Source organism: Gorilla gorilla, chromosome 1, assembly GCF_029281585.2.
Source record: "Gorilla gorilla gorilla isolate KB3781 chromosome 1, NHGRI_mGorGor1-v2.1_pri, whole genome shotgun sequence".
NCBI classification, from domain to species: domain Eukaryota; kingdom Metazoa; phylum Chordata; class Mammalia; order Primates; family Hominidae; genus Gorilla; species Gorilla gorilla.
Window position 1 is genome coordinate 128,886,215 of NC_073224.2, and position 12,684 is coordinate 128,898,898.

The 12,684-nt window shown below is 41.2% G+C and overlaps 1 protein-coding gene across 2 annotated transcripts in view; it reads right to left on the bottom strand.

Moving 5' to 3' along the window:
• Positions 1–505: 505 nt before the first annotated feature.
• AHCYL1 (adenosylhomocysteinase like 1) overlaps positions 506–12,684 on the bottom strand; it is a 38,959-nt gene continuing 26,780 nt past the window's right edge. For both annotated transcript variants that reach the window (XM_019014220.3, XM_019014277.3), the window contains exons 4-17: positions 11,785–11,885; positions 11,252–11,354; positions 9,394–9,488; positions 8,720–8,826; positions 7,789–7,905; positions 7,517–7,580; positions 6,665–6,753; positions 6,232–6,302; positions 5,781–5,875; positions 5,598–5,696; positions 5,129–5,197; positions 4,622–4,700; positions 3,395–3,515; positions 506–2,574 (exon numbers count right to left, since the gene is read on the bottom strand). In XM_019014220.3, the coding sequence (XP_018869765.1) occupies positions 2,568–2,574; positions 3,395–3,515; positions 4,622–4,700; positions 5,129–5,197; positions 5,598–5,696; positions 5,781–5,875; positions 6,232–6,302; positions 6,665–6,753; positions 7,517–7,580; positions 7,789–7,905; positions 8,720–8,826; positions 9,394–9,488; positions 11,252–11,354; positions 11,785–11,885 (1,217 nt within the window). In that variant the 3' untranslated portion in view covers positions 506–2,567. The remainder of the gene's footprint in view (positions 2,575–3,394; positions 3,516–4,621; positions 4,701–5,128; positions 5,198–5,597; positions 5,697–5,780; positions 5,876–6,231; positions 6,303–6,664; positions 6,754–7,516; positions 7,581–7,788; positions 7,906–8,719; positions 8,827–9,393; positions 9,489–11,251; positions 11,355–11,784; positions 11,886–12,684) is intronic.

Consider the following 12,684-nt stretch of genomic DNA (forward strand, 5'->3'; position numbering starts at 1 on the left):
CTACTTGGGAGGTTGAGGTGGGAGGATCACTTGAGCCCGGAAGGCAGAAGTTGCAGTGAACTGAGATCAAGCCACTGCACTCCAACCTGGGTGACAGTGAGACCTTGTCTCAAAAAAATAAAGAGAAAAAAAAAAAAAAGACACTGAGACCACTTCAGAAATGGATACAGGTGTGGGAGGAGGCTGAAGCTTACATAACTTTGGGGGCATTCTTCAGAAATTAGGTCTTAGAAGGACTATGCAAATGAGGAACCCTGAGGCTTAAGCAGCAGGTCGGCTTCCTGAAGGAAGTTAGGAGTGAAAGTACCCAGGCCTGGTGCTTGGCACAGAGCAGGCATACAAAACTTCAGGTATTACTTTGAAGAATCCTGTATCCAGCCTCTAAATATTAGGCCCTCAACAAATCTCTATTAAATGCTACTGACCTATAACTTGTCACACCCTAGAAAACAGGTTCTAATGAAGTTTTGCTGTTCAACAAAGAATGACACATACAGACTGCCAATAAGGTCTTATCATTTTAATCGATTTTAATGATTATTGCTCATCTGCAAGGATTAATATTGCATTCATTAAAAATCATTCAATACAAAATGAACTTGTTCTTCCCAAGTTGCTCTCCACATGCTCCCTCTGATGCCAGACTTTTTTTTTTTTTTTTTACAGTGTCCTTTGTTACATGGCTTGACAGAGACAGAGCCCTTACCTATTATTCCTATGGACACGGTAATAGATATGGGATCAAGGGGCAGGTCAGAGGGCAGGTGAATGTGGGTCCCTTCCCTCCAGCAGGGCTAACGTGATGGATACACTGTTGGCCAGGTTACCTCCCCTAACAGATGTGGTGTTCTGATTGGTTGGTTAAGTGCCCGAGGAAAATAGGCCTTAACTGTTAACATCTACAGAGAAGAAAGCATGGTCACACTGGCAAGGAGTAAGAAGGGACTGGGTAAAAGAAAATGGGAGAGAAAAGGGGAAAAAGTTTTGGCAAGACAATTGTCCCCTGCTAAGAAGCTGCAGGGTGAAAGCTTTCCTTTCTTCTATTTTTGTTTTTAATGTCTGTCTCTCTGATCAGTGGAAAAGTGAAAATTTCTAGTATCTAGCACTAACATATGACCCAACTTTGAGGGATCACAAGCTAGAACAAGTTGAGGATTTAAAATCCTGGATAATTATATACTTAAAGCTCATGAGCATAAAGCTCACTTGACCATGCAGAAATGCTGGGAAGCAGGGTGCATGGCATGGGAATACATCTCCCTGATCTTTGAGAGAGCCTCTCTGGATATTCTTTCAGAGCATGAGCCAGGATGTACTGACTACTTTCTTCACACATCAGTTGCCCTTTATGATCTCAGTTCATAAACTCTTTGTGGTATGTAGCAATCGAAAGTCATATTACTTCTGTAAAACTAACATTATATAGGGTGTATAGTCCCAGACAAATTATATGAAGCTAGATTTTTCTTGCCCTGGCCCAATTTATCATTCCTCCTCCTGCCCACACCTACCTCCCTTTAAATATCTTAGGTTGCAGAAGCACAGCTGACCAGAAATTTGCTCTTAAAGATAAATCCTAAAGATAGAACTCAGTGCTTTATACTGAGTAATGGCTCAAGAAATTCGCCTTCAGCACAAGCTGTATGGTACACAGCTGATAGAATTTGCTGTTATGGCTCCAGTTCACTGATGCTATGAACTACGGGCTAGAAACAGAGGGACTTAACAGGGCTTGAGACTAGCATTTCTCTAGACTCAGCACCCTTAGCTCCAAAGGTTCAAAAGAGAAATTGGTAACAACTAACCACTCAAGCAATTCCTCAGCATTAACACTAAAAATTCTCCTTAATTTTTCTTTTCTTTTTTTTTTTTTGGACAACAGAAATAAATCCTAGAGGACAAAATTAAACTCAATAGAGTGTAGTCTAGTTAAAAACTAGAAAAATGAGCAAGTCTGGTGGGAGTGGAGGAAGGGATATACTATAAATCCAAGTGGGCCTCCTGATCTTAACAAGCAATGCTCATTATACACATCTCTGAACTGGACATACCACCTTTACACAGGAAACAGGGCTTGGAACTTCTAAGGGAAATTAACATGCACCACCTACATCTAACCTACCTGCCGGGTAGGTACCATCCCTGCTTCTCTGAAGAAGTGAAAGAGCACTGACTTCAGCAGCTAAGAAATGGGCTCTTTTAAGGCGATTTAGACATTGCAGATTGTTCCACAGAGAAGGTACCTTAGCATTTCCTGTTAATAAGGTACCTAATTAAGACTAAAGTCCCCAGAAATGGTAAAGAAAGAATCACCTTTCTGGGCTGGGAGAGTAAAACCCTTCTTTAGTGACTAGAGTGAGGAACCCTGAACTTCTATTTCATCTAAAGAGCCATGAAGCAAGTTCCTGTGTGGTCTGCAGAACTTGGATAATGAGATGAAAAAACAAGAATGAAATTATAGGAAAAAAATCAAGAGGAAAGGAGTAAGAAGAAAATAAAAGTTATCTTAAAAAATATTTCTTTAGAGTGTGTGGTTCAGGTGGACTGGTCCTTGGTAGTATGGTCCATTAGTATCTGTAAAGAGAGAGAGTGATTGGTTAACACTTATGTCTTCCATATGAGAGTTCCAAAAAACAATCGGAAACAGAGCACCTTCTCCAGGGCCCCTCCCCAGCCTGGGTGGGATCCCTGCAGTCATTCCCCAGGGCACTAGTCTCCCTTGTTCTTCCACAGGGTCTCTGACAATGCCATTTCTGGTGTTACTGCCTGTTCCCGGGAATGAGTCAGTGTTTTTTCAACCCTGACTAAACATTACAATAATTTGGGGAGGTTTTACAAAATAATGTTTTGTAAATTTGGTCCCATCGCAGACCAAATATATCAGAATCTCTTGGGGTGAGGCCCAGGCTCCAAAATTTCAAAAAAACCCTAACTCCCTGACATCTCCCACAATTTCTCTATCTACCTTGTTAACTGGAACAGTTTTTTGTTTGTTTGTTTGTTTTTAAGACAGAGTCTCACTCCATCACCCAGGCTGGAGTGCAGTGGCGTGATCCCAGCTCACTGCAACCTCCGCCTCCCAGGTTCAAGTGATTCTCGTGCCTCAGCCACCTGAGTAACTGGGATTACAGGTGCCCGCCACCACACCCGGCTAAGAGATAGGGTTTCGCCATGTTGGCCAGGCTGGTCTTGAACTCCTGACCTCAAGTGATCCATCGCCTAGGCCTCTCAAAGTGCTGGGATTACAGGCGTGAGCCACCCTGCCTGGCCTGGAACAGATTTCTTGTATTCTTCAAAATCAGGTACAACATTTGATCTTTATGTCAGAAACAGGCTAACCTGCTTGGTTTAATACTGGGAAAAAGAGCTTTTCACTTGCTTCTCCCCAGGTTACCTGTAATAATTAGGTTTGAATGGCCCATTTTTGTTGAGTCCCAGATATTTTGCTTGGTCATCTGTCAGCTCTGTAAGGTGGGCATCAAATGATGGCAGATGCAAGCTGGCAACGTATTCATCTAGGAAGAGCAAAGTGGCAGGAGAGCAGACTCCTTTTCAAAATGTCTCTCAAGTTATAACTTCCCATTTTCATTTGAAGCTTTTTTAAGAAAGCAGACAAGGGATGGAATAACTCTGAAAGAATCCACAACTTGAAATATTTGCTTAATAAAAAAAAAAAAACCTCAAAGCTGCCTTTCTGGGCAGGGTGCTTCTCTCAGCACATGTCCAGTGCGTTCAGAAAAGCCACTTACCAGGGTAACAAAAGGGAGTGGGCTTTTACCTCTCTATCCTTCTCTGGCAAAGCAGGGGGCTTCCCTGCAGTGGCCCACATGTCACATGCTACTCCTACCTTCCTGCAGCAACCTCCTTAACTAGATTATAGTCAAATTAGCAATCAAAGTGGACACCAGTAAGCTAGAAAGACCCTGTGTCAGTAACACTCATTTAGGATAAGATCCATGGATCTTAGGATCATGAATTTCTAAGGTAGTCGGCACAGAATTTTTACTTTTCCATAGATAAGCTTCCCTTTTATAATTATACACTGAAAAAAAAGTCTGAAGTAAGCTATTGGAGGAGAGGAGAGCAAGAAGTATTTTAGCATTAAGAAGTCAGGGATTTGGGCTAGCCAAGGAGATATGGGAGATGGGTACACCGTGCAGAAAGGTAAAGGACTAGAGATGATGTATTATGTCACATGAACACAGCATGGGTTGCTTACAAGAGATTGGATGGTTTGCATATCCTCACAGAAAATGCACAATAAAACCTGTGTTTGTTTCTCTCATTTTGTTCCAAGGCTGTATGTACTCAGCTGCACTGGGAAGTTTACTGAACTTCATAAGGCTACTTAGAGTAAGAATATCTCCCTAAACCATTGTGTTAAGCACTGTTACTCATTAGCTGTGAGTCTCACACAATTCTACAATGTATGTAGTATTATTCTCATTTTACCAATCAAGAAACTGAGGATCATGGAGATTAGAACTTGTCCTGAGGTCAAACAACCAGTAAGCACAGGAACAGGAATTGGAACTCTGACTCTAAATCCAATGCCTTTCATGGCAGTCATTTTACCAAACTATGCAGCTGTCTGCATAGATTTCCACTGTTTTTCACTCACCCATTTTCTTAGGAAGCAAGTACACATCCTGCTTGTATCGTCCCTCGGGTGCATTATAGAGTTCTATCAGTGCCAAAGCCTAAGGTGGGAAAAGAAGGCCAGAAAGCACAAAAATATTTCTTAGACAGGCACATAAAAATAAAACCAGGTTTAACAGCATTTGGGTAAGTACTACAGTGATCTACCACAGTCACAGCGCCTAGGACTTTGCCTATACTAAAGGGCAGCACACATCCTAAGAGGATTTGTTGTTTTTGTTTAGTTCCTAACAAAAGACCAAATCAAATAAAACTAAGCTGGAACATTATATTCTCAACTAAAACAGCCAATTCAACGAATACTGACTTAGTGACTCTTTTCTATACTTAAGAATACCTGTTTCCACAATTTATTACATAAAAAAAGAATAGGATGATGAGAACATAGTACAGTACACCCTCACTGGAACTGATCTACGCCCAGTTCCACAAATTGCAGTGCAGTGTAAGCAGGCATTTTGCCACATACCTGTGTTGTGGCTGTGATGGACAGAACAAAGGTGGGAACTGTGGAGCAGCTCAAATTGAGTAGACGACCCTGGAAAGGTAAGAGAGAGCCCTGGGATGAGCTCTGTCTCAGATTCCAATGGCATACAAGTCAAGCCAAAGCGGGAGAGGACTTTACACCCCTCTAGACTCAGTTGGAAGAGGAAGAATTACAGTTCCAGATCAGGACTCTAGGCTTTTTCCTATTTTCTGCAAATCCATCTGAGTCTGAAAGGTTAAAGAATCAGCTGTGGTTAGGAAATAGTGTTACTTAGTAAAAAGTAGATTTTTTTAAAGTGGTTTTATTTTGGGGACCAATTTGTGAAATATCTCTCTCTCCAAAGATAAAATTCAGGGAAACACAGGCCCAATATTTGTTTCCCTCCCCTCTCCCCTCATGGATTTAACTACTCTGCTTGTGCTGCTCTGCCAGGGTCCTTCTCTGTGTGTACCTCTGCCAGGAGGACAACTCGTTTGCCATCTGGCCAGATGACATGGTCCACCTGAGAACGTACTCGCTCCCACGTCAGCTCCGGAGTGCGGAGGCTGGTCTGAAAGGAAGAAAGCACAGTTGACTATGGTTATTAATGAAAGGTAGTAGAGAAATGCCTAGCAACAAATGAGAGAAGCCTTACCACATCGATTTCTGTGTTGGAGTGGCCCATATTGCATACGATACAACTGTTTTTCATGCGATCCAAGTGCTCCCGTGTCACTACATTCTTATTTCCTAAAAGAAAAGATGGGTGGTTAAGGAAAGAGATGCCGGGCAACAAAGGTACTGGCTGGCTTTCAGGTAGAACATAGGAGACAAGAGGCTTGCTGGCATTAAAGAACATGTAGACATTCTGAGAGAAGACATGCATAACCGCTCCTTAGGCTATCTGGTCTTCAGATCAAGCAGTATAAAAAGTCACCAGGGAAAAAAGTTTTTTACTCTGGAAAACATGTTAAGGTTCTGATAGCTTATTCTAGTTCTGAGACCTTTATACTGAACAGAGGTCTCACCTCCTTTGTATGAAAGTCACTCAGACTACTTTCAAGATTTAGCCTCTGAATAAACACTTCTCTATGCAAGTTATTTACCTGTGCAAGTTATTACGACATCGACTTGCCGGATGACTTCATTTAGCTTTACCACCCTGAACCCATCCATGCTGGAAGAAAAGAAAGGAACACTATGAGTAAAGCAAGAAAGCAGTGGGAGGGAAGATGGTCATGAAATGAGACAAGATCCCCTTCTAGTTGGATCCAGTGCCACCTCACAGGAATGGTGAGTGATAAGCTGTGCTAAACTATATACACTGGCCTCTTCAGAGTCCCCAAGGCTCCCTCTAGGAAGGAAAAATGCCAAGAGGCTCTCAGAGATCCCTAGGGTTAGAGTGAGAAGAACAGAGCAGTCCTAGCCTTCTCTTCCCCTAGGTGATTTCTGCAAAAATGATTAATATACTCAATTATGAACTCTCAATAACATAAAGTACCTAGAGTGAATCTAATAGTATTATCACTCTGTTCTTACCAGGCCTGCAGAGCACAGATGGGGTCGATTTCGGTAATGTAGACAATTGCTCCAAGAGCTTTGAGAGCAGCACAGCAGCCCTTGCCTACCTGCAGAACAAAAGAAAGGTCAAGTCGTTAGGTTCATTAAGTCATGGATATTTAGGGTAGGTAGGTTATTTGTGAGACAGGAATTAACCTTCATGAAATAGCCTGTCATCTGGTGAGCAGCTGCACAGACGCTCCAATCCCAAGCAGAACAGAAACAGACCCAGATTATGTTGTGAACCTCAGTTAGAGAGGTAATTTAGCAGACATGTCATAGGAAGGACTGGGGCTTTGCACAGCAGTTTTCATCAGGGAAACAAGACTAAGCAAAAGCAACTTACTCTAAGGAACCTCTAATTTCTTATTCTCTTACTTGAGAAGAATCTACTCAAGGATACCCTCGTAGCTTAGGAACTTCTTGGGTCATTGCTGAAGACAACAAAATCTGTGACCTATTCCAGTTTGGAGATATTCAACTATATGCCATTTCAGATTCCACCCTTAATTCTACTGCAAGTCACTTGTGGGGCTAAAATGCTATATATTCACTTGAATTAAGTCTCATTAAAGGTTATTGTTATAATTGGGGAAGATGATACTAGTATCTATTCCACAAGGCAAAATGGTAAAATCTGAAAACTCAATTCATTTTGTATGTTTCTATTCATAAATCTGAATAAAAGGCTTTTGCTATTGTTTGAGATACATTATCTAAAAAAATTTAAACCTTGTATCAGTGACTTTAGATTGACAGCACAAGCCTCCTTTACCCAATATTTCTAATAAGTACACAAAAAGAAAGAGACACTGAGACCCAGCTATTTACCTCACCATAGCCACACACCACCACTTGTTTCCCACCAAACATCACATCTGTGGTCCTCTTCAGGCTGTGTGGAAACAGACAAGGGCTCAACTCAAACGTTAATAGCTCAAACTCAGTCCCTCTTCACAAAGTTAAAAGTGTGGGCCAATGCCCATGAGAATATCAATTGGAAGCTGGTTGAGCTCAGTATGAAATGGTCCCTCTAATAAACTTTTAAAGCCAAAGGAAGACCAGAGCCCCTAGAAGTTTGAATAAATATACATTCAACCTACCCATCCAAAATGGATTCTCGGCAGCAGTACAAGTTATCAAACTTCTGTTTGGTAACAGAATCATTGACGTTCATGGCCGGAACACAGAGCTTCCCAGCTTTGGAGAGCTGATATAGCCTAAAGGGAGAAGAGGTCACAAAAACAAACAAAAACCAAGTTAGCTGGCACAACATAATTTGTGGCAAAATCTGCCTAATTCTCTTCAAGTTCCATGCTGCCCTTCCCAGTCTCATTTATTGCCCAAGGATATTAGAAAACATGATTATTTCCTTGTCATCCCTCCACACTTCTTTTCATTTTCTTCTCCCTTTACCCCTTTTTTGGAAGAAAAAAAAAAAGCCTTTCAGTTGAAGAAATGTACTTCTCTTCCCTTTATAGGGAGTGTTATTTCCTTTGATCAGCATTTTTCAATAGAAACCCATGCCTACTTCTGATAAACAAAGACTATCAATGATTCTGATATGGTTCCGTGTGTGTGTGAGTAAGCATGCGCAATGTGCCCCCAAGAAACACTCTTTCAGATATCTTTTCAGTATTCCAACAAGCCAAGAATATTTTGCCCAGTTTTACTTTTTGTAATGTGTATAACATGTAGTTTTACAATAGGATTGTTTTTCATATTTCAAATATAAAATGATAATACAATATTGAATACAGTTTTTCAAGATACATTTATTCCCTACCCGCCCCTCAACACTAGTTGAGAATCACTCAATGGAGTAAATGGGAGAGAAAAATGTATGAACTAGAACCTGAAATAACTTCCTTCTAGGATCAACTTGATTTTTCAAAAGTAAAAACTCAAAAGTTTTATCTAATGAAGATATTCCCATTTAGTTATAAGTCTGAAACACAGTCCTAAAGCCTAACAGAGACCAGAAGAGTTTGCTGAGGCAAGGACACAAGGGGCAGCTACTCCAGAATCTGTTACCTGTGAACACCAGTCACGCTCTCTTCCACAATGCCTCGGATCTTCTTAAACACGTTTGGATACTTCTTATAAACCCAGTGGGTTAAGTCTCCCCCATCATCCAGGATCTATAGAACAGCCAGAAGACTTCTATGGGCATTCAGGCTGCTAGGGCTGGGGGGAACTTTGAACCCACTTTCTGTACTAGTAAGAGAGCCCTGTATGTTTTGGAAGAGTACTCCTCAGAGCTCCTTAGAGCAGGCTTAGAGAGTGGAAATACAGTCAAATTTGTTGGTGTAAAATGGTTAAAAGGATTCCTAGGTTTGCTTTAGGCTACAGTGATGAGTATTAAGCTAGTCACAGACTCATTTTTAGTCTAGAGTCTTGAAATATATAGCCCCTTTGAATGCAAAAGGAGAACTGGGGCAGGAAGGAAAGAAAGCAGAATCCTACTCCAAAGAAGCACCACTATTTTGTTCTGGTGTGTTTGAGCCATGTGTTCAGCTAGTCTTACCCTTCCCCCACCTTTCCATTCAGTACTCAGACCCATTCTGAATAGGTATCAAGCTAAACACTTTAGCAACAAAGTCAGTGCATAAGACCAAACATCCAAAACATATTTAGGGAACCATGCTTTGAGGGAAAAAAAGGAAATAAATCTATTGTCAAAGTGTAGGATGTATATGCATTATTACCATGTTGGCCTGCCACCCATCCATGTTCACACAGCGGTCAATACACCACCAGAAGTCATCTTCTGACTCGCCCTTCCAAGCGAACACTGCAACTCCTGTAGAGACAGAAATGAATCAGCTGATTCCTCCTTTGAGGAGTGTCCTGTACCAAATCACTTTCTGAGATCCATGTGAAGAGAAAAAGGCAAAAGAAACAATTTCAGAAGGGAAAAAATTCAGAGCCAAAAGTCAAAGAATCACTTTTGGTTCAGAAATTAATTAGGTTAAGAAATTAAGGAATTTTTGCTTTAAAAGTAGTTTGGAACCTTAAAGTGTTCCTTTCTCTGGGCTAATTTTATACTTAGAAGGAGATAAAATGAAGTGGGAATTAATAAAAGTTGTTAACTGGAGCATTATTGATATTAGTAAACATCTTGAAACAACCTAAATGTTCTCCATTAGGAAAACAGTGAGGTAAAATCACATAGCCATATGAATGAGTATTACAAATGATGCTGTCAAAGTTTTCAGTGACATGGAAAACTACGTCTGAAAATATTGTATTTAGGTTATAAAACTGTATACATATTAGAATTTATGTAAAGTAGAAAAAAGGAAAAGGAAAAACATTAATCAAATACTCTATGTAGTGGGATTGTAGGGTTTTGGGGAACTTCCTAAATTTTTTGCAGTGAACACTTATCAGAAAAGAATAAACAAAAAAACCCATAAGTATTATAAAGTTGCTTTCTGAGGATCTTAAAAAGATGAGAGGTCCGGCTGGGTGTGGTATCTCACGCCTGTAATCCCAGCACTTTGGGAGGCCAAGGCAGGCAGATCACTTGAGGTCAGGAGTTTGAGACCAGCCTGGCCAACATGGTGAAACCCCATCTCTACTAAAAATACAAAAATTAGCTGGGTGTGGTGGCATGCCACTGCAATCCCAGCTACTCAGGAGGCTGAGGCATGAGAATCACTTGAACCCAGGAGGCAGGGGTTGCCGTGAGCCAAGACTGCGCCATTGCACTCCAGCCTGGGCAACAGAGTAAGACTCCATCTTAAGAAAAAAAAAAAAAAAAGGAAAGATGAGAGGTCCTTAAAGAAACTTCATGGTGATTTTCTTCTGAATATTTGAATAATAAAAATTATTATTACTGTTATTAATTTTTGAGATGGAGTTTCACTCTGTCGCCCAGGCTGCAGTGCAGTGGCATGATCTTGGATCACTGCAGCCTCTGCCTCCCAGGTTCAAGTGATTCTCCTACCTCAGCCTCCTGAGTAGCTGAGATTACAGGCGCACACCACCACTCCCGGCTAACTTTTGTATTTTTAGTAGAGGTGGGGTTTCACCATGTTGGCCAGACCGTCCTTGAACTCTTGGCCTTGAGTGATCTGCCCACCTCAGCCTCCCAAAGTGCTGGGATTATAGGCGTGGGCCACCAGGCCTGGCCTGAATAATAAAAAATTATTTTACGTTTAATTAAACTCACAAATAGCTCATATATTTTCAATGCCATACTGAATACCAAATTATTTAATGCACTATCAATATAAAAGGTACTTCTTACTTGTGCTCTCTCACAAAATTGATGGCACTTATATAGTTTAACATTCTTCCTCGTTCAACTAACACTAGAACTGGGCATGACCCCATGCCATTAGATTATTTTCAAAGGCCATTTTTAATGACTACATAATATTCCATCATGGATATCCATCTTACTTTTATTATCCACTTTCTTCCTGTTGAGGTTTTTATCATGCACAATTTTACAGCCTCTAGACATATATGATATTGTAATGACAATTTTGATACAAAAAAGTTATATGTTTGGATAACTATTTTGGGGCAAAGTTGGTGGGAAAAAACCGAACTTACCAGCCTCAGCCAGTGCTGCAGCTACTTCATTCTGAGTTGAGTAGATGTTACAAGCAGACCAGCGGCACTGAGCCCCCAGGGCACAGAGTGTCTCAATCAACACCTGTGTAGAGGTGTAGGAAGACAGGGTGAGGAAGAGAAGGGCCACCCAGGAATGGAGAGCAAGCCTCATCAAGATAGCAATACCTATCAACTCTGCACCAACAGGCACTACACTGGAGTTACAAAAGGGTGTACTCCAGCGAGGTGGTGCACTGGTATTTAACTTTGCATAAAACATAGGTTTCTAAAAGTCTTTATAACATTTTATAACAATCATATGTTTGCAAATCTAGACTTTCCTAGGTCAAGTTTGCTGAAAGTGGGTTTACATATTAAAAAAAACCCCAGAAAACCCCATTATTGTGTAACAGGGAGATCCTACTAATAGTTAGCATTTGGAGGTTGGCGAGTTAGGAAAGGAAAAGTGAAAAAAAAAATTGATTTCTTTCTTCCCCTTATCAGAAGTCCCTCTTTTCTTCCCACAAACTCACCGCTGTCTGGGCTGTGATGTGTGTACAGCCCACTATTTTAGCACCAGCCAAGGGCTTCTCCCCCTGAGCACGTTTCCTGAGTGAAATCAGAGCAGACATGTCTGTGAAAGAACAGAGGATTTGAGCTAGGTCTGCACTAGCAGTATCACCAGTTCCTGCCCCAGGGCTGGTCTGGATCTGTTGAGATATGGTGAGATGAGGCAGAAAAACTTTAAGCCTATTTCCATGACGACTGGCAGCTTCAATGGCATAGTAATAGTGGAGAGCAGTCATGCAACCACTTGGAGTTTCTCTCTTCCTCTACTGCTTCAGCTTTATACACAGAGGACTGAACAGAGAATGAAGTAAATCCTTAAAACTGATCAAAATGAAGGGTGAGTCTCATCATTCATTTGGGAAGAGGGGAAAATAGTTAAGGCATTGGCTAATAGATTCCTATATATAATCATCAGACCAGAAAGACTGTACCCTCAGCTGAAACCACTAACTTCTGTTTTTCTATGCTGTCTTACCATGTCCCGTCAGTCTGTTTGGTTTCTCTATTCTCTCTCAGTATAGAACATGCCTTCAATGTGTAAACAACACAAGAGTAAAGAGGACCTTACTGGGAGTGGCTGGGGTAGAGAAACCAAGATTTAACTGTCAGTCACTTTTACTCTGCTCCAGCAGAGGGTGCTCAGGACCAAACAAGACTCTAGGTCACCACATCCTTACCTTAAAACCCTTCCTCATCAGCTGCTTCTGGGCAATCTGGGTCTCTGCCATTGGCAGCTATAGTAAGATCCCATATAACCAACTACCACGTAGTGATCTAGGACTTGTCAATTCTACCATGTAGATCTTTGAATACAGTGGTGGGGTGGGGCAAGGAGGAAAACAGAAACTACTCTGTGTGTAATC